The sequence below is a fragment of the Bubalus bubalis genome, chromosome 3 (genome assembly GCF_019923935.1).
Source record: "Bubalus bubalis isolate 160015118507 breed Murrah chromosome 3, NDDB_SH_1, whole genome shotgun sequence".
NCBI lineage: Eukaryota > Metazoa > Chordata > Mammalia > Artiodactyla > Bovidae > Bubalus > Bubalus bubalis.
The window spans coordinates 87491316-87513859 of NC_059159.1; the positions used below are offsets into that span (position 1 = coordinate 87491316).

The following is a 22544-nucleotide window of genomic DNA, read 5'->3' on the forward strand; positions in this document are numbered from 1 at the left end:
GGCCCAGAGCAGAGGGGCCTGGTTCACTAATAAGACTGATCAATGTTATAAAGCAGACAACCAACATGGACCTACTGTACAGCACAGAGGACTAGACTCAGTGTCTTATAATAACCTGTAAGGGGAGAGAATCTGAAGAATATATACATATAGTGTATATATATATATATATATATATATAGGACTGAATCACTGTACTGTACACTTGAAACATGATATTGTAAATCAATTCTACATCAATTTTTTAATTTAATAATAATTTTTTTAATAACTTTTAAAGAAAAGAGTGATCAATGTCAGTGTACAACTGCTGGAGCCATCAGGAAGACGTGCAGGAATGGGAGGAGGTTGCCTGCGACTCAAGGTCCTGGAACCTCAGGGCTGGGTGGGACTTGGAGCAAAGGCTGGCAGAGTACTCGTTCCCTCTGTGATCCGAGTCAAGGAAGCTGTTAGGGAAGATCAGCGCTCTCAAGCAGGGACTCCTGGACCACAAACAGGACTCCACCATGGCTATAGTTAGACCTGCTCTGGCTGATGCCGTAATCCCCAGGGTGAAAAGCAAGCAGATGCAGCTGAACAGGATACTCCCCGTGCAGTGCCGCTGACTGGTCATTCGCTGAGCAGTACCCCACAGGAGCCAGCCCCCACAGCGTGTGCTGGGGTGGCCGGTGGGACTTTTCCCCACTGTACCCCCAAGGACCATTGCTGTGTGGACTGGATTTTTTTCTGTCTTTTTCTGAGTATACCATGTGCTGTTCCAAGCAGAAATGAGGCTCTTAGGTAGAACCTTGGGTGTTTGTAGATTTCCTCAGCAAATATTTATTGAACACATATTATATTCCAGGCATCAGGCTTTATACCCTAAAAGAGACATAAAGTCATATCAGTCACAATTCCTCTATTTTTTTTTTTTAATGTTTTGGCCACACCACGCTGGCATGTGGGATCTTAGTTCCCCAACCAGGGATCAAACTCACATCCCCTGCATTGGAAGTGCAGAGTCTTAACCACTGGACCTCCAGGGAAGTCCCACAATTCCTATTTTTAAGTTGCTCTAAACTCAGTAGAGGAAACAAAGCACAGCCTTACTAGTGAGAGCTAGGACTTCATGCTCTCACTAGGACTTCCCTGGTGGCTCAGATGGTAAAGCGTCTGTCTACAATGCGGGACACCTGGGTTTGATCCCTGGGTTGGGAAGATTCCCTGGAGAAGGAAATGGCAACCCACTCCAGTATTCTTGCCTGGAAAATCCCATGGACGGAGGAGACTGGTGCAGGCTACTGCCCATGGGGTTGCAAAGAGTTGGACACGACTGAGCGACTTGACTTTCACTTTCACTAGAGGGAGCAGCTAGACTCAAACCCGGGTCTCCTGACTCTGGAGCATTCTCATGCTACCATGTTGACTACAGTGGTTTTTCCCACGAGACACACGCATTGTGCAATCATGGGAAAGTCACATCTCAAATCTCGACCTCATATTTCCTCCTTTGTGAAATACAGGAGTGGAGGAAGATCTCTAGATTTCTGGCCAGCTTTAACATTCTGTGATTCAGGAAAACATAGGTAACCATCAATACAATAGTCCCAGTTTACTCTCAGAGCATACAGGCTTAAGTTACATGGTCACTCCTTGCATATATGGAATGCCAAACAAAACAAGCATGCTGGTTGGTACAAAGGACAGTAAGCAGCTTCTTGCTCATGCTCAGCTCAAGAGAGTTTCATTAGGTTTGATCTTGCATAAGTTAGCTTTTGTTGTATAACATCCCAAAACTTAGTGACTTAAAACAAGTATTCTTTTAGCCCATAAACCTCCGAGTTGGCAATGTAGCTGAGGCTCGGCCTGACAGTTCCACCTCTCACTTACACAGCTGGAGGCTGGTATGTCAGCTGGAACACCTTGACTCTGTTCCACATGGACTTCTGTCCTTAAGCAGTCTAGCCTGGGCTTATTCACATGACGGCCAAGTTCCAAGAGTAGTGAGAATGAAAGCCACAAAGCCGCAAAGATCTAGTTTAGAGCCTGCATGCTGTCATTTCTACCACATTCTATTGGTCAGAGCAAGGCCTAAGGCCAGCCCAGATTCAAAAGCTTGGGAAACAGACCTTATCTCTCCATGGGAGGATTGTAACATGATATGGCCGTTTTTTTCAGTCTGCCACTGTCCTCATGTCTTGCCACAGGGCCTCTTGAAAAATTACCCAGGGAGAGAAGAGACACTTGCTACTCCTCAGAGCCTGGTAGCTCTGCCTCCTGAGTAGTTTTTGACTTACCCATGGAGATGAACATCCCAAACCTTGACAATAATTACAATGAAAACAGGATTTTTTTTAATGTATACACATCTAGTTTCAGAGTAAATTGTACCCCCACTTGTTTTTATTTCCACTTCATTTATATGCAAATTTTATGACAGTGTTTGCTGAATTATGCATACTTTCAGCTCAGATAATTAATGTGGGTTTCACATTTATAGTTTTCTTAAATTAGTGGCTTTGTTTTAAAAGTCTAAGAACTGAAATGCAACCTTAATGTCTTTGATGAAAATTGAAAATAATAAAGAAAACAAAGGCCCCCCCCAAAGTTATATTTTCTCATGGCCTAGGATGGGTGTTCTTCCAAAACAGGAATGTATGAGATACCAAAACATGACCCATCAGATCTAGGAAGGTACTTAGAACTCACCCAGGATTTTGCAGTTTCTGTCATGCATTAGTTCATTCACCAAGTATTTATTACATGTCTACTATGAACCAAGGATGGTTCTAGCAAGGATGGAGGGATTGAGGCCCTGAGAGTTTGAGTGACCTGTCCAAGCAAGACCAGCTAATAAGAAGCAAAGCCAAGACTCTAAGCCAGATGTCTGTGGTCATTTTCACCTCCCTGAGTTTCAGTTTTTTCATGTCTTAAAAATCAAGTTGAAGTTAATATTGTCTAATAACAACTCCCATTACTATCTGAGCACTTGTTCCATGCACAGAATTTGCTAGACATTTCATGTGCATGAAATCCTCAATGCAACTAGATATTGTTATTCCCCTCATTTTACAGAAACTGAGACATAGAGAGATGAAATAATTTGTTTCAGGGCACATTGCTGGTAATTGATAAGCAAGGATTACTACTGGTCATAGTAATCCAGAGACCATACTTTCAATCTTTAACACAATTGCTTTGAAGAACTTTGTTAAATATGTATGCCCCAGAACCTTGCACAGAGGAAATGCTCGGTGAATTTTTTTTTTTTTTTAAATAAGTAGATGGCCAATTTGTGCCACCAGCTAGTGTCCAGCAATGTTTTCTAAGCCAACAAAGTATCATTCTGATGTACTAAAAACTTCTAATGAGAACATTAGCTATCAATTATACAAGTAAACCATTACATTGGGAACAAAATGGACACATGTGCCAGCCAGCACATGGACACAATTTGCTTTCTGCTAATTGGTGTGAGGCCCATCCCACCAGATGTCAGAATGAGCCACCATTACAAACCAGAAATTGACACACCAGACCTTGGCTTGAAGAGCTCTTTCTTCCTTGCAATGAGTATTAAGTGTTAGTTGCTCAGTCGTGTACAACTCTGTGTGACCCTATGGACTGCAGCCCGCCAGGCATCTCTGCCCAAGGGATTCCCCAGGCAAGAACACTGGAGTGGGTTGCCATTCCCTTCTCCAGGGGATCTTCCCAACCCAGGGATCGAACCCAGGTCTCCAGCATTGCAGGCATATTCTTTTACCCACTGAGCCACCAGGGAAGCCTTCCAATGAGACTGGTAACTAAATAACTGTACAGGTTCTACTGGGCAGTGATAACTGGAATGAGACCATAGAGTCCAAAGAAGGAATAATCCAGGAAAAAATGAAAGAAGGAATTACCTGGGCTGTGAAATTGGAAATGATAAGGTACTTTGATGGTCCAGAAACACTTAAACAAACTGCTGACGCATGAAAAGTTGATGCTTCCAAAGAAAGAACTGTATGAGAGGCTGGGTGAGGCAGATGGTTGTACAGCTGGAATGCTAGTCTGTATTTCCCTGATGTTCTTTATTTTCTGACATTCACAGCACAAGCTAGTATTATGATGATAATGACCATTAAGTGTCCAAAGCTGGGTATATTTTGAGCATTATTGGCCCTGTCTTTTCTTTAGAAATGAGTATAACCTGGATTCCTAACATCTAAGAATATGTGCTATATAGAGTCAGACAGACCTAGATTTAAATTTCACGCGTAATTCAATATCTAGGTACAGAGTAGGTGCCCAGACTTTTCCTACCCCTAGTTAAGGATGAAGACCTGAAATTTTACAAAGAAAAATTATTTTTAATCTTTTTTTCAATGAGCCCCTAATCCAACACTAGGTACATTTATCTGTCCAATAATTACTAGTTACCAGCTTCTTGATTAAGACTTGTAAAAGATGATGCTGTGAAAGTGTTTCACTCAATATGCCAGCAAATTTGGAAAACTCAGCAGTGGCCACAGGACTGGAAAAGGTCAGTTTTCATTCCAATCCCAAAGAAAGGCAATGCCAAAGAATGCTCAAACTACCGCACAATTGCACTCATCTCACACGCTAGCAAAGTAATACTGAAAATTCTCCAAGCCAGGCTTCAGTAATACATGAACCGTGAACTTCCAGATGTTCAGGCTGGTTTTAGAAAAGGCAGAGGAACCAGAGATCAAATTGCCAACATCCACTGGATCATTGAAAAAAGCAAGAGAATTCCAGAAAAACATCTATTTCTGTTTTATTGACTATGCCAAAGCCTTTGACTGTGTGGATCACAATCAACTGTGGAAAATTCTGAAAGAGATGCGAACACCAGACCACCTGACCTGCCTCTTGAGAAACCTGTATGCAGGTCAGGAAGCAACAGTTAGAACTGGACATGGAACAACAGACTGGTTCCAAATAGGAAAAGGAGTACGTCAAGGCTGTATATTGTCACCCTGCTTATTTAACTAATATGCAGAGTACATCATGAGAAACACTGGGCTGATGAAGCACAAGCTGGAATCAAGACTGCCGAGAGAAATATTGATAACCTCAGATATGCAGATGACACCACCCTTATGGTAGAGAGTGAAGAGGAACTAAAAAGCCTCTTGATGAAAGTGAAAGTGGAGAGTGAAAAAGTTGGCTTAAAGCTCAATATTCAGAAGACTAAGATCACGGCATCTGATCCTATCACTTCATAGCAAATAGATGGGGAAATAGTGGAAACAGTGTCAGACTTTATTTTGGGGGGCTCCAAAATCACTGCAGATGGTGATTGCAGCCATGAAATTAAAAGACGCTTACTCCTTGGAAGGAAAGTTATGACCAATCTAGACAGCATATTAAAAAGCAGAGACATAACTTTGTCAACAAAGGTCCATCTAGTCAAGGCTATGGTTTTTCCAGCAGTCATGTATGGATGTGAGTTGGACTATAAAGAAAGCTGAGTGCTTTATAAATAAAAAAAATTGATACTTTTGAACTGTGGTGTTGGAGAAGACTTTTGAGAGTCCCTTGGGACTGCAAGGAGATCCAACCAGTCCATCCTAAAGGAGATCAGTCCTGGATGTTCATTGGAAAGACTGATGTTTAAGCTGAAACTCCAATACTTTGGCCAGCTGATGTGAAGAGCTGCTCATTTGAAAAGACCCTGGTGCTGGGAAAGATTGAGAGCAGGAGGAGAAGGGGATGACAGAGGATGAGGTGATTGGATGGCATCACTGACTCAGTGGACATGAATTTGGGTGAACTCCGGGAGTTGGTGATGGACAGGGAGGCCTGGCATCCTGAGGTTCATGGGGTTGCGAAGAGTCGGACACAACTGAGTGACTGAACTGAGCTGAACTGAACTGAACTGAAGTATCAAATATGAATTACAGAGGTTTCCACTAATACATTGATTTGAACTTGGCTCCTTTAAATCTTTAATCCAATTACTTATTTTCTGCCTCTTGACCAGGAATGTTTTTTGCTTCAGGGATATTTTTCGGATGAGAAATATGTTGAAATAATTTGATTCTGACTTGTGACACTATATCAATGAACAGATATGCAAATGTACAAAAACTTAAATAATAATAAAATAATATTTACATACTTAGTATGTTAACTAACCTGGAAAGGGGACAGTCTATGAAATGAGGACTCTCCCAGGATATCCAGTCCATATGCCATGTTATAAAGTGTGGCTATTACACTCCGTATCCTCCTGGGATGTTCAGAATCAAACTAAAAACAGGTTGCTGCTCAAACCACACTTGTGGCCCCACATCACAAGAGGGGCCCTTCTCTTCCCTATGACACAGCATGGCCGTGGGAGATAAAATGCTCATTACACCTAGGGTCCTGAAACAGTGACTTGTGACTAGAGGAAAAGAATGGAGACTCTAATCAGCTAAATGCCTTGCATGGGAAAACTTGGCACTGGCAATTCCAAGGCTCAGATAATCTCATCTCCAGCTGGAGCTGAACTCCTTGCTTTAAAGGAATTTGCTTTTTAGACTTTTTCTGGTGGTCCAGTGGCTAAGTCTGTGCTCCCAGTGCAGGAGGCCCAGGTTTGGTCCCTGGTCAGGGCTCAGATGATAAAGTATCTGCCTGCAATACAGGAGACCTGGGTTTAGTCCCTGGGTCAGGAAGATCCCCTGGAGAAGGGTAATGGCTACCCACCCCAGTATTCTTGCCTGGACAGAAGAGCCTGGCAGACTACAGTCCACAGGGTCACAAAGAGTCAAACATAACTGAGCAACTAACAGGGAACAAAGAACTACATGCTACAACTGAAGATCCTGCGTGCCATAACTCAGACCCAGTGCAGCCAAATAAAAATAAACACATTTTTTTAAAAAAGAAATTTGCTTTCAAAGTAACTGTCTCAACCTCCACTTTGAAAATTGATTACTTTTTTCCCATAACCCATTAAATAGTACTCAGGTCCTCAGAAAGAGTCTGAGTCTGAAATGTGAAAGTATTTCAGCCAGATGTTTCAGGGGAAACATTTAAGAATAAGATTGTGGCTACTTACTGGGATCTGATGTTTTTCCCCAGTTGAATCAAGACCACTGGTCTTACAGACATCCATACTAACCAGTGGCCCAAGAAAAACCACAGCCATTGAAAGAAAGAAAATGATTCTTGTGAAATTTAACAGAACCATGTGAATGATAATGAAAACATATATTAAAAACTTGAACTTAGTAGAGAGAACGCAAGCCTGTTTGGAGCGATAAGACTGTGTTTGTCATTATTGATATTCAAAAGATTACCATGTACAGGTTTATCTTTTGCTTTTAATGAAGCTCTCAAAAGCTGTGGCAGAAGTGTTCTGTGTGACTGCCCAAGGTCAGCCCTTCAGACAAGTGAGATAGTATTCATCCAAGTCAACTACATTTATTTCTCTGGGCAGAATTGCATGGTATTATCAAAGCAAAAACTAAGATTGTCTCTAAAAGTGGAAAGCTTTGAAATAAAAAGTGTTTGGCAATAATAAGTGACTCTCTAAGAATATTATGCTTTCTGAGCATGTTTTAAAGGATCCCAATTTGCAAAAAGAGCATCAGTAAGACACCATTACCATCCAATGCAAGCATGGATTTCCCTGTAGTGGGATCAATAAGAAACATTGCATTTTGCTATCTGATTTGGGCTGATGTTTGAAAGAAATTTGAAAAGTGCTCATACTGTAAGCCTGAGATTGCACAAAGCCTAGAGCTAAAAGCCCAATTCTGTAGCTGGACATTACATAGTTAAGGGTAGAGAACAGGAGAGAAAACATTCCCAAGAGTGTCTACTCTGCGACTCCCGTGGAGAGCAGCGCAAGTGGACATCTGCTACTTGTATGGCTCCAGTATCTGAGAGACTGGCCATCCTCAGGAACCTGTATTAACTGTGGTGATAGCTTCTTCTCTGTGGCTTTTCCTCATAATCCGCGGGGCTGTAAAATGAGCCCATTTGTTTTTGAAACTATTGATCTTTCTTGTTAAATGTAATTAATCCCATAGGCTTTCTGGCAGATGGATTATTATTAGGATACATGAGTCAAAGCGATAGAGACTGATTCTCATGAACTTGAAGAGGAGGTAGAAAAGGGAGCAGGAGAAGGAGGGGGGATATGGAGTACTGAGGGGTTGAAGACAAGGTTGAGAAGCCAAGCCTTGGGAAAGGGCAGGAACAGAGAGCATCTGAGCACCCAGCAGTAGGAACAGACCTTCTCTTCAAAAGACTGCCATCTCAGGTGGGACGAACTGAGAGTTGCATTGACACATATACATTCCCATATGTAAAATAGATAGCTAGTGGGAAGCTGCTGCATAACACAGGCAGCTCAGCCCGGTGCTCTGTGACAACCTAGAGGGCTGGAATGGGGGAGAAGTTCAAGAAGGAGATGTATGTATACTTTCAGCTGATTTATGTTGTTGTATGGCAGAAACCAACAACATTGTAAAGCAATATCATATAATTAAAAATAAATTTAAAAAAAAGACTTCCCATCTCAGCAGCCAGTTTTATGATGGCTTGGCTTCAACCAATTTCACATTCCCGAAAGAAATCTTAATGTCCCAGCTCAACCAAGGGTTACTGATGGGTTTCCCCAGTGGCTCGGATGGTAAAGAATCTGCCTGCAGTGCAGGAGACCTGGGTTTGATCTTTGGGTCGGGAAGATCCCCTGGAGAAGGGAATGGCAATCCACTCTAGTATTCTTGCCTGGAGAATCCCCTAGACGGAGGAGCCTGGCAAGCTTCAGTCCATGAGGGTCGCAAAGAGTTGGAGATGACTGAGCGACTAACATTTTCACTTTTCACCAGGATGGCAGATCACCTTGGTTAGTACTCACACTCTCCCTTCTTCCTGGTTCTCTTGCAGTCATCAAGGAAGTTTTTTCCCATCACGTTTTTCGGCTCCATCTCCTGGATCGCTGTCTTCTCTTACTTGATGGTCTGGTGGGCACATCAGGTAAGACCTTGAGAAGGACACACATCTGCCTGGCCTTTCTCTTGGTTGCCAGGTGACTCATCAGTGTGTTTGCTTTCTGAAACTAGCACAATGGTATAGCAGCTGATACACATATTCTAAGACTAAAGGAATTCACTCCACTTAACTTTCCCTCATCTCCTGGCCTTTCTCTGCAGGGTGGAATCAAGTTGGCATAGCCCCAGACAGCTGTGTGGAGGAAAGGCAAGTCTATCCACAACTTGCCCTCTGCAGCCTGAAACCAGGCCAGCCTGGGCCTGGAGGAATGTCAGGGTTTTGCCTAGCTCTGCGACACTTCCTTTCACTTGGACAGCCACTCACCTCACGTTCTCATCAAACTGGCTCTTAGGAAAAGACGTGGAGACAAAATGGTCTCCTCCTTGAGCCCGAATTTACAAAAAATGATGATGTATTTCACTTTTACTACTTCTAACTCAATACCAGTCGTAATGCCCATCACCAGAATAAACACTCAGGAATTGTTTGTTGTAACACATGAAAGGAAAAAGGAGGTGCAAAGGTCTTATGTTCGGTCTTATGTTCTCAGAGGTACTAACAGTTACCGTTATTGACTGAATGTGTACTACCTGAATATGGACAATTCACCTCCCTTTGTCCTTCTACATGGGTATAAATTCTGTGGGGGAGGTAATATTATTATCCAAAGTTTACAGATAAAGAGTTAAGCTTATAGCTAATTAAAGTTGTTTAAAAATAAGCATAAGATACCACTTCACAACCATTAGGACAACTACAACCAAAAAGACAGACAATACCATTTGTTGATGAGGGTGTAGAGAAACAGGATTGCGTGTATTTTTCAAAACTCACAAAACTGTATGCTTTTTTTTAAAAGGGTGAATTTTCCTGTATGGAAATTACACCTTAATTTTTTTTAGAAAGAACATATGGCATCACTAACAAAATCCACTGAAAATATTGGCTGATAAATCAAGCGTTATTCCTACAATGTATTTCATATTATTCCTATCACAGTTATTTTACAGACATTGACTTCAGATTACTCTTCCTCAATATTTCCAAAAATCATTGGCCCCTGAAGACATTCTGTTTGCCCCCAAGTCATTATTTTCTACATTCACGAAGAGACATTTGCTAACAATATCCAACAGAAATCACCGCAGAAGTTTCAATCCCTAGGCCAGGAAGATCCCCTGGAGAAGGAAATGGTAACCCATTCCAGTATTCTTGCCTGGGAAATCCCATGGACAGAGGAGCCTGGTGGGCTACAGTCCATGAGGTCTCAAAGAGTTGGACACAATTGAGCACACCCGTTAAAAAAAGTTAAAAGCTGTTTCTCAGCCTCGAGATTTCCAGGCTATGAATGTTTGCCATTTATAACATATATAATGGCCTTCTATAATAATTATTTTTATTCTTCCATGTACAGATAAAGAAAAAAAAGTGATTTTTTTCACTTACTGGAATATATTGTTCCTAGATATTTTTCTTTAGCCTTCCTCGAAAATATCATCCTACAAGCGTACATCTTTTTCTTTACTTTTTAATGATTATCTTAATTCCACAATCTTATTCTCTTTTCATTCTCTTGTAGAAAAATACAAACACAATCCCTGGAACAATTATAATTATCAAAAAAAAAAAGCCCAGAAATACAGAATGCACAAAGGGAAGCCTTATTTGCCAATAAGGAATGAGACATTTCTCTTTCTTTTCACCAAAGAAATGCTTTTCTCTTTCAAAACATCCAGACAGCTGATCAAATAACAGATTCTATTATAAGTCTGTAGCACTAATTCTATCATTTGAACCTTTGACCTGTAAAAGCTATAAATGATAGGAAGTGCACCATTTAGTGCTCAGCTATTTGTTATGCACAGTTTTGCCAATAATAGCTGGTTCCCACTAGCTTAACAGCATAGTTGGGAGCGGCTTTTATTTGACGGTCACACCGCCCCAGAGCCCAGGGAACTGAACTAGTATACCTGCCCTCATGGCTCACTGCTCTCCATTAGAAAGTGACATCTACATGAGCTATATGTCAATTACGTCTCAATAAAACTGGAAGAAAAAGAAAGAAATTGAGGATCAAAGACATTGCCCAATTGGTCCAGTTAGCACTAAGTCAAGTACTGAATAAATGCCAGAGCCAGACTTGGACCAAGGTCCTCTGATTTCCTAACTGGTGCTTTCTCCATGGCTGCCTTGCTGACTTACAGTCCTATGTTACCAAACCCTAAAAATCCAAAATCAAGTTTTCTGTGGAAATGGTACAATCTAAAAATGTTTAAGAGTGGGTTACAGACAATAGGAGATGTTAAGGGAAAATGGGGACACTGGGTATCAGTTCTTAATCTTCAATCATAAATTAAGGGGCACATTTGCTACATGATCTGGTGCCATTGTCAGGCACTGGCCCATGGGGCCAGTGACCAATTGGCATTTATAACTCTGATCTTCTGCTTCCCCTGCCTGGTCTTGATAAAAATCAAATAGAGGCTGCATTCTAGTCTTCTGGAGCTCTTTTTTCAGATTACCTATTTAATCCTTGTGTGAACATTCCTGATCTCTTGGGTCTGAGTATCATTAAAATATAAATCTTTCTGTCAACGACTGTGGCTTATTCATTGTTATCGCAACACCCAGCACAGCACAGGGTAAGAATTCATTAAAAGGGAGTTGCATTGACATGTTAGTGGTCTTGATGGTTTTGTGTCTTCAAACACTCTTCTGTTTGCCCATCGTGGCTTTTAGGTTGGAGAGACAATTGGCATTAGTGAAGAGATCATGGGTCTGACCATCTTGGCCGCTGGGACTTCAATCCCTGACCTGATCACCAGTGTTATAGTGGCCCGGAAGGGACTTGGGGACATGGCCGTGTCCAGCTCTGTTGGAAGCAACATTTTTGACATCACTGTAGGGTGAGTAGAACTCATTATATATTATATAAAGGGTCACATCAGCTCCACCACTGTCTTTGTCTTCTTAGAAGGTTGTGAAGTCATGACCAGTATCTCAGAGCCCAAAACCAACCCATACCAACAGAAAGAAAAGACTGGTAGTATCATTCAGTCTCACCAACTCCATTTTTCATTTTCACAGAACTTCATGTCCCTTGGACAGGGAGAAACACATACTTACATAGAGAGCGGGTGTTGGTAGGAAATACTTTGAGAGAATTTCACCTAAAAAACGGCATTGGCTACATGTCATGAATATTCAACATTCATATGTGACTGAGATACTCTGGTAGTTTCACAGTATTTTTTTTTCCCATGTTCTAATTCTAATTAAAGTCCCCACCAGCCTCAGATGAGATTTGGAAAGCAGACTAAAACTAATACAATTATGTAAAGTTTAAAATAAAATAAATTTAAAAAATAAATAAATAATAAAACATAGGCCAGGAAAAAATTATCCCATCTCCTTCCTTTGGAAAACACTGGCAGGTTTGGCGTTATCATTTCTTTATCCATGCCGGTGAAGATACTCTAGGTTTTTTTGAAAGTCAGATAATGAGCTCTGTTCTTACAGTTAAGCAAGCTGAAATTCTCAATATGAATAATCTCTAAAGTGGATCTGACTGGGAGAGAAGCTGTTATTTCTATCATTTCATTTAACATGTCCAAAGTAAAAGTAGTCTCAAAAGTAACCCCAAAAGGCAGTCCCCTGAGAAAGTAAGACATAGGATATTATCCTTTTGTTCCTAGAAGCACTGGCCTCTTAGCACTTGAGTTTGGAAGACCATTAAAAATGAATCTTTCTCATTGAACATCGTGTTCAACACTGTTCTCTTTTATCCTTTCCATTACCTAATATATAGTTTTTTCATTCAGTATCTACCACATATGCGGTACATACATTTTTGTCTGTCTCAGCCACACATGAGGTGCGTTTATCATCCCCACTTTTCAGGTAAGGAAACTGAAGGACGCCGAGTTCACACAACGAGTAATGAGACAGCTGGGATTTGAGCAGCGTCTATGCTCTCAAGCCCAGCACTATCTGAACATAAAACCCTGCTCTGAGCTTCACTGTCTGTACCACCTTAGAGTTCAAAGGGGCCCTCTCCTGCCACACTGTCTTCCTTTGCTGGCATCTCTCCCTCAAGACCCCTCACTGCTTGTCTGTCTGGAAAACTCCAGCTTACCCTTCCAGTGTCAACTCGTGTCCTGGTTTTCTGATTCCTTTAAGCCTGGCCTGGAGGCTCATGCTCCTGTATACACTCTGTGTATCTGTAGCTCCCCCTCTTGTCAAGGTCATGTATATCAGTCTGTCTGCTAGACTGTGAACTCCCCAAGAACAAGAACTCCCCAAAACCTAACACAATGTCTAATGCATGGCAGTGGCTTGGCACATATTTGTAGAATGAATGGATGCATGAGTGAATGAATGCCTGAAAAGGTGTATTTTTAAAAAGAGGGACATCCCTGGTATAAACAAGTGTTTCTCAGTTTTACTGCCCACACATTTAAAGTAGTTTTCTTGGTCAATACCTTGTACAAATAGAAAGAAAATATTCTGTAGTATAAAAAGAGAAAATCTTACATGGGAAATGTTCTTTGAGATATATTTATCATGTTTTCAAAAAGTATTCTAGTGAATTACAAAATGCTTTTTGTTCATTGTTCTTAAATTATACATATGTTGTAACTTAAATGGAGGTTTAAAGAAAATCATCCTATGTTGTAACTTAAATGGAGGTTTAAAGAAAATCATCCCTAATCCTACTACCCCCAAACATTTAACTTTTGTGCATTTTTCTCTTAATATTTCACAAAGTTTTCTTAGTGAATAATCAGTTTTGCTCTGTTGGAGGGCTTTTATTTTTCCATTTTAAAGCCATTTATGCCTAGCAAAGAATAGGCCTCTATGAGTAAATTAGTAAGTCAGCCATTTTTCTAAGTTTCTTCATAGCTCTCATAATTAATATTCTACAGCTTCAAAATATTCAATCTTGTTACTCTCAATTTAACCATTACCCTTTAGTAGGACCTTTGTATTTTTTCAGTTTTCTAATAGCATGAGTGTTTTATGAAACTTTATGAGGAGAAACATTCTTTTAGTTATTTTATTAGGGTACACTTTTAAAGAAATATTGATGGATCAAAGATTATAAATATTTCAATGGCTATTGATGTAGTATATTTTTCCAAAAGGTCTCTTCCAAGAATTTATACCAATTTACAATGTTATTAGCAATATATTGAGTGTAACAGTTTCTCCGTAGTCTTGGTAGCGTTTTCTTCTTGATACATATTCAAGGTAAAGGATTTAGAAATACACACAAAGCATAATACAAGCCAACATATAAGCATATATAAAACATAAATACAAACCAACACTTCTCTAATTCATTATTGAATTTAAATTGCTATTTTTATGTGTATCCTTTTTATAGAATCGTATCATGGGCATTTGCCTGTATCATCTTAAGTTTATGATTTTAGTAGCTATATAACATTACATTGACTTAACAGTTTGCTATTTAACTAACTGCCTATTATATGAGATTAAGGTGTCCCTGATGTTTCACTACTCAGAGTAACACTGGAATGATCATCTTTCTGAAAAAAGTTGCCTCTGCATTTTGAATTATTCCTTCTGCTTGATCCCTGACAACCGAACTGATAGGTCAAAAGTATTAAAAAAGTTGTATTTGCCCCAAAGGGTTTTTACCTGTTTGTAGTTCTGTAACCGCAGCTTCACCAGAATTGGATGTGTGCGTGCGTGTGTCATTGTCAGTCTCTGTCTCCATTTAAAAAATAACAAGTTGGCCATTTTCACTGCTAATTTCTATACCCTTTTCAGCATTTTATCATCTCCTCCTGTCACGCTGTACACATCCTCCAACTCATCTCTTTAGGGCTAAGGATAACACTTTAATCTTTGAAAGGAATCAAAAAAAAAATTATTTCAAATCAAATTCAGAAATCACTTGCAGCAGCCTTTCATCTTATTTAACCGGAGAGCAAATTCTCTCTGCTCTCCCTCATTCGGTCAGGAAATAAAAGTTTTTAAAGGTCACTTGACTTCCGTATATGATTGCCTGGGCCAACCAGGCGAGAGTCATGGTGAACCTAACAGGACACTGGTTTCCAATCAGATCCCAGGCAGCTCATGTTCCATCCTGTGCCTTCCTCAGCGTGTCTGACTACGCCCCGCGTCTACCCTGCTTCTCCCCACAGGCTCCCGCTGCCCTGGCTCCTCTACACGGTCATTCACAGGTTCCAGCCCGTGGCTGTCAGCAGCAATGGGCTCTTCTGCGCCATCGTCCTCCTCTTCATCATGCTGCTCTTCGTCATCCTCTCCATCGCCCTCTGCAAATGGCGGATGAACAAAGTGCTGGGCTTCATCATGTTCGGCCTCTACTTTGTGTTCCTGGTGGTCAGCGTCCTCCTGGAAGACAGAATCCTAGTGTGCCCTGTGTCCATCTAGCGGGAAAAGCCATATCTTGAGCCAACAGCATGGACAGTCCCTCCCCGCTCTGGATTGTAGGCTCTGTGACCTCCGGAGAAGAGGCAGCAGGCCCACAGCCCGGGGCTTTCTGAGCGTCCCTCCTTGGTGGATTTGACGAGGGATGGATTCACGCAGGGCCCGCTCGTTTCATGGGGCTGCTCCCACCCTTGCCTCCTGCAGCAGCTCCATGCAAGTGGCAAACAGACCCCCGCGTCTGGGGCTTCTCAGCCTGCATCGCTGACAGGTACTCCTTGCTGGTCAGAGGTATATTCGTCATAATGATGCAAACAATGACAAAGGTGATATATACACATATAAAATATACATATTATATATAGATGCACCTGAACACACCCCCACCTGTTCCTGTACTGATACCTCTCCTTCCACACCTAGAGAGTAGTCTATACCTGTATACAGACACAAAGAAAACTTATATATATATATATATATGAAGTCATATATATATATATATGAATACAACTGCATCTTTTCAGGGACAGCTCTAATATATTTCTAGTACCTATTTGAAGAGGGGCATCAACCTTCAGTCTGAGCTTTACCTCTTAACTGCAAGAGGTGAGCTGAGAGAATCATTGCTGTGAACTTCAACCTACCTTGGACATATTGGGATTCTGCCTGGTATGACAGCTGTTTAAGGAATATATGTTGCAGGAGGTAGGGCTGGGTGGAAAGGGTCCATAGAGAACCTAATATGAGCCCTCCAAAACATTCCCACAAGCCAAACTGGGAAGACCATCTGCCCAATCTAACTGAGGTATGCTATCTGAAACCCACAGGGTTATTGGGACGTCTGGAGGTAAAACCCAGGTTGGGCGGATACTGGTTTGGGACAAGGGGGAGGGGACCAGGGTTGGGTTTGGGAGAGGTTGTTTGTTTTTTTATATAGTGCCCCAGCATGCAAGTAGAAAATATGATTGCAAACCAAATTAGTGCTCTTCTAGGACAGCAAAACTATATAAACTGAACCTATATTGTTCCAACGCATGTCCCATTATCATCCAAAGAAGGGGACAAATTTAGCCGTAATTGTCATTCAGACGTATCTTGATGCTAAGGTGCTTGATGTATAATCAAAATGCCTGCCAAGACAGCCTGGATATGCACTAAGAAATACCATCCAGCAGAGGTGCTCAGTGGAACTTGCTCCCTAACGGTGTGGTTCTTTAAAGCATCTTCCAGTGTGGTCATCAAGGGCTTCAATGGCTGAAGAAAGACATCACTCTTCCTCCAACCAGTAGAACTAGATTGACGCTGATCGGTACTGCGTGGATTGAGGCAGCTTAGAGATGTTTGGAAAGGTGTTTGTTCACCAGGAAATTTTCTGGGTCCTCTGTCTAGTAGTTCCAGGACCAGGATTTGGTCTCTCCTGCCATGAGGGTCCCCACCAGGGAGTCTTTCCAGCTCACAGAGTACACTGCAGACTATGCTCAACAGCCTCTTTTTACACTGGCTTCAAGCCAGTCACTCTGAGGTTCTGATTTCCAGAGCATTCATGGGACATTTTCATTTCATTCATTCAGTACTCACAAGTTCTGTTTGACACTTTATATGATTTCTCAGGTCTCTGGCAATAAAACCAACAGAGAAAAATGTGAGGCAGACTAAATTAGTGAAAAATATGCAGTTTTTCATTTCCCCAAACCTTGCATCCTTATAGTCATTTGAAAGTAAATAGAAGACACCCTTTATCTTGTAGCCCTCCTACATCTAAGTGGGCACACACCACGTCTGAGGACCACTCCTTGTGATTTCCTCTCCCCAGTCTGTTATGTCACTGCTGCTGCTGTGATTTTGCTGTGAGCGCATCCCTCCTAACACAGGGAGACAGGAGGAAATGCTCACAACGGAGTAAAGATCAAGATCAAGCTCAGCATTCCTTCCACAAAACCCCAGGTCACCCCACACAGCACAGCAGTCACAGGCAGTGCCCACTGTTGCTCTCCCGAGTGGAGGCCCACTGGGAAAGCGGGAGGCCACAATGGCAGCAGCCAAGATGCTGGCCCAGAAGGCCGGCTTCCCAGTCTCTCCAGCTTTGCAAAGTTGAGTGGTCAGTTGTGTGAGAGAGAGATCCAGGTGTCCTGCTTCAAGGGCAGGATTTTGTGTTGAGACAAGAATTTGTGCTTATTCCTTTGAAAAAGAAGGAACCACTGAACATTGAGTTAGACACCCTGATGCTTTCCCCGTGCATTACTTGAAGGGGAGCAGAGTTGTTTGTTGTGTAAATATATATTATTGACTGGTTTGTTATGTGAAAGAAGGATTGAATAGGTGACTGACTCAGCAGCAGATAAACTGTAAATCCAGAAAGGATGAGGGGTGTTGGGTGCAACCCTGTTCTTCTTCTGGCTCTTCCCTGCCTCCTGTCTTGTCTTTCCTGTTCATTTTCAACTCACGGTGAAGACTCATACTAGCAGCCTGAGAGCATTGACTTACCTGGGAGCTCCCTTCTGAAGGAGTGTTGTCAATCATGAAAATTGATTGCATTTGAGAAGATGCTATTTCCAAGCCCACTTCCCACCTCAAGGGTGTGGAATGTCCGCTCGCTTGCCAGTATGCAGGCGTCTCTCCCCCATAAGGTGTCTGTGAGGTTATGTGCTGGGCTTGGCTAAACCCAGAGAGAAGACTATAGGTGCAACAGTGGATCTTTAAAAGCATTTGAATTATTACCATAATTATAAGAAAGAACGTTCCACAACATGGTTTTCTGAGTAGCTCATCCCTAGTGCCTGAATAAATACATATGTATCTTCATACCAGATCTATCTATACACTATATATCACTTACATCATCACCCTCTGACCCAATTATATTCAGAATTCAAAAGCAGGGAGCATCAAAGTTTACCTTAGTGAAGGAAAAGGGAAGACATGCACACCAGTGACCAAAGGGAACATTTCCTCCTGCTTGCATGAGGTTTGCTTTGTCCACAAGGCCATCCAAACATCCACATAGGCACCTTTCTTGTATATTTTCTTGCCCCAAGAATATAGATTTACAGCCTTAGAGAAGTCGCCAGTCGTACCACTAATGTGGATGTAGAGGCAAAGAATACACAATGGAAAAGTACAGGGGGAAAAAACTGAAAGTACTGATAACCCTCTTTGCTTTTCTGGAGCAGGGTATAAAATACCAAAAATTCAAGAGCCCATCTCTTACTGTTTGATCTAAAATAAACAAGCTGTCCCCAAGTGGCTCCCTTTACCTGCAGTGAACCAAGCAGGTCTTGCTTGCTATCACCTCCCCTGACACCCTAGGCAGGCTCAGGACAGGAGAACAACTTGGCTCGCGCTGAGAATACTCAAAAAGAACCTTGTCAGTTGCATCTTGGAATGCCCATGCTGAGTCCAGCTGCCTTCCGAACCTGACTAGACCTTAAAGAACTGAGGCTGGAGATGAGACGATCTGCAGGCAGCTTCCCAAACCTAAGCTGAGCCAGGCGGGGCAGATCAAGAAAACACAGCCATGCAGAGACTAAGGCAGAGGGATGTTATCAGTTTGGCCGATGCAGCAGAATTTCCTAAAGCCTTGCCCAGAAGATTATAAAAAGAGGCAGGGAACTGTTTCATATTCGGGGAAAATGCTTTGTAAGGCTTCTAACAGGTGTCAGCTGACAGGGGCCATTATAATTTATTTTCTAGGGAAGACGTGAATCAGGTGTTTGGAGGCCTTTCGGCTAAACACAGCTGCCTTGCCGATGAGACATTTGATAATATTAATGTACATCCCTGCTGGGCAGGGAAATTAAGCCCACTCCCCACCATTGCTTACAGCTCTTACATTCCTCTGTGACTGGAATGAGCTGTCAAGGGGAGCCCTGCCACCCCCAGACCACCTTAACAGAAAGCTGGCCAGGGATGTGACAGCAGCTAAAGCTGCTGGCCAGAAAGACAGCTGGAAAAGATGGGACTAATATTAACCACTCTGCTGAAATCGCTAATTGGCATATCTGACATGGGTCTAATGCCCATCTGAATCCAAGCATTTCAGAAAACTTCAATCTGCTTTCTTCTGTACATCTACCAACACACACACACAAACACAAGATTAAAAGCATGCCATGCTCCTTACACCTGGACAGATAATAATTAAGTGGCTGTAAGTAGCAGCTCTGCTGCTGCTGCTAAGTCACTTCAGTCGTATCCAACTCTGTGCGACCCCATAGACAGCAGCCCACCAGGCTCCCCCATCCCTGGGACTCTCCAGGCAAGAACACTGGAGTGGGTTGCCATTTCCTTCTCCAATGCATGAAAGTGAAAAGTGAAAGTGAAGTCACTCAGTCATATCCGACTCTTCGCGACCCAATGGACTGTAACCTACCAGGCTCCTCCGTCCATGGAATTGTTCAGGCAAGAGTACTGGAGTGGGGTGTCATTGCCTTCTCCAAGTAGCAGCTCTGTTCTAGAAGAAATAAAGGGAACCTGTTCTCATGGTGATTTCCGGAAAAATCAACTGTCTCCTGAAAACTTGTTTCAGAAGCTAATGCCCAGACTTGCTAAGCCAGATCTTACATAACCACCTGGCTTAATATTTTTAAAAGACTTATCCTCAACTCCTGAACCTCCCTCAGCAAGACTGTCTTCAATTAGTAGGTAAGGGCTGGTCATGAAGAGAGTTAGTGCAAAATAATAAGGAAAAGGAAGAAATGGAGAATTAATTTACTTTTACTAGGATCCCCAAGAAAGCCAGTGTCCTGTTGAGGTATATATATATAGTGTTAAATAATGACAAATTTCAGGCTTTTTTCCCCACTGAAAGAAGTTTACATAGAGTCCCAGAAAAAAAAATGTTTCTCTCTCAAGAATGCCTTGGGAAGAAAGGTAAGGGCCTCCACTCTACTGCTCTTTGCCTTTGTAGCTTTGTGTTTAGTTTTTTAATCCCACAGCTTCCTATTCTTTGAATACCTAGCTGACAAGAAAAGCAAGCAAGACATACTCAAAGCCAGATGAACTCCTTCCTTATCAGGAGACCATCACTCTTTTGTTCCCCCCACTTCACGGGGAGCTTTAAAATGCCACTGACTTTGGCCAGATATCGCCGTGAGCGTTTAGATGACTGTAGAAGACACAGGCATGCTCCTGTTTGTTGAGGAAGTCATGCACGCTTTCCACCTCGATGCCCATAAACAGTGTGCTCACTGCCACTCTCCCCACATTCCTCCCACCCGGGGCATCTCCTTGCCCGGCACCCCCTGGTTTCCATCATGGTCTTTGGTGGCACTTTTCTTTAAACAAAGTGAGAATAGGCAACAGGACCCAGAAATCCCCAAGTCAGCCAGTTTTTTTTTAGAAAAATCAGCCTGTAACTGTGACTGGATAGACAGCTCTATTCAAATCAGTGAACAAATAGTGAGAGACGCTATGGAACACCAAATTAAGCCAAAGCCCTTCCACTAAATGATTGATTGACAGACTGAAAAACCTTAAAGAATTTTTTTAAAGGAGGTAAAAGACCTTAGTCTTGAAAGAGTTCCATGGAATTTACCTTGAGTTTGCCAAAGGTTTAATTCTGTCAAGAGAGCTTGTTCAACCTATCACCCTGATCCAAACAACAGCCCCTTTGGAGGAGGAATCCTTAGCACTGATGTTCCTGGTATAACCCAGACCCATCAACTGTTAACATTGACAGCCATCATGTCAGAGAAGTCTTCCTCCAGTTCACCCCTGACCCCCCAGGGAAACGAGTTTACCTTTTTTTTTTTTTTCATCTGTTCAGCAGAAAAGAGCTGCATCTGGGCACTGTTCACTATTTACCCCTACAGAGCTGGGAGTCACCACTATGGGACCCTTTCTCTATTTTCATCCAAAGTATCTTTAGATTTTTATTTCTGAGTCTTTTTTTTTTTTCTAACCCTCAATAATTTTTAAATTCTTCTCTACTAAGCCTTTAAGATGCTTGATGTTGCTCTGAAATCAGGAACCTTTTGACTAATCATGACACAAGTATAAAGTATGAAAAAGATGGAAGGACAGCCTCAGACCTAGTGTTTGCCCCCGTTTCAGGACCTCTCTGTGGCCCTTACCTTTTAGAAATTCGCACTTGATTGCTAATTCACACTAACCTCATGTTCCCTGACTTCGTATCTTTCTGCAAGGCATTTGGGTGAAGCAAGCGTGTTTCTCAGCTTGCCCCAGTGCATTTGGTTGAGTGTTCTTACCTCCAGGAGCCCCTCTTCCTTGGGCCTTACTAAGTTTCAATCTGTTTCTTTCTAATCCCACTTCCAATTTTCAAGTCTAGGTTGGGCCGAGTGCTTACTCCCCTTCCAGGTTCTCACCACCAGCCTCCCTGCTTCACTTGTACCTGGCAACTCTAATGAGCTTTTCCTTCATCTTTGCATTAAGGTGAAGATAGAAAAATGCTAGCCCTGGGTCCCCAGCATCTTATGTTTTTTATAATCAACTGTTTCTTCGAGGTGGGGAATTCCTCCTCATTGATACTAAAATGTGTACAGAATTCACCACCACAAGAGACTAGAATCTCAACTACACCTTAAGAGCACCAGAGGGCCTCAACTCAACAAGTACTAATAGGCATTTGTCCTCTGGTGAAAAGTTGAGGCTCTGGTGAGGTCAAATTCATGCACTTAGTCTTTAAGGTCACAATCCTATACTCAATAAGAACTCAGAATGGGGGAGACAGGACTGGAGATCATTCAGAAACTCCGGATCTGCACTTACCTGCATTGATTTACCAAAAGGAATTTGCATGTTTGCTCTCAATAGGAAACGGGGGAAATGATTGGACTACCTCTCATATCCCAGTCTTGCAGCACATTTACTTCCTTGTGTGGTGGGCTGGATGGGAATTGTAAGATTGTTGACTGGTGTCCTGGCCCAGAAAATGGGCTACAGTTCGCCAAAAGGCTGGGAACTTGCTCCTGCATGCTCACATATTAGGTTGCACATTCCTTTATAGTGGATCTGAAAGTAACTAAGACTTTGAGACTGATAGTTCTCGAAAAACACTCAACTAACCAAAAGAGAATACTAATTTTTTAAATCATGTCATCACAAAAGAAAAAGAATGAATGTGTGAATGAAGCCTGCCTGAATCCCTGAATAAAATAATTTTAAGGATGAAATTACATGCATGAATTAAGAGTAGAAAA

General features: G+C 42.0%; 1 protein-coding gene and 1 long non-coding RNA gene across 5 annotated transcripts in view; one reads left to right on the forward strand and one right to left on the reverse strand.

Moving 5' to 3' along the window:
• SLC24A2 (solute carrier family 24 member 2) overlaps positions 1 to 15563 on the forward strand; it is a 288084-nt gene extending 272521 nt beyond the window's left edge. For all 4 annotated transcript variants that reach the window (XM_025281467.3, XM_025281470.3, XM_025281469.3 and 1 more), the window contains 3 exons: positions 8866 to 8955; positions 11710 to 11876; positions 15144 to 15563. In XM_025281467.3, coding sequence (XP_025137252.3) covers positions 8866 to 8955; positions 11710 to 11876; positions 15144 to 15393 — 507 coding nt within the window. In that variant the 3' untranslated portion in view covers positions 15394 to 15563. The remainder of the gene's footprint in view (positions 1 to 8865; positions 8956 to 11709; positions 11877 to 15143) is intronic.
• Positions 15564 to 16882: 1319 nt separating this feature from the next.
• LOC123332793 lies at positions 16883 to 19662 on the reverse strand. The gene is made up of 2 exons (XR_006549828.1): positions 17872 to 19662; positions 16883 to 17002 (listed from the first exon to the last, which is right to left on the reverse strand). It is a non-coding gene; the product is annotated as an uncharacterized LOC123332793 (long non-coding RNA).
• Between the last annotated feature and the right edge of the window lie 2882 nt (positions 19663 to 22544).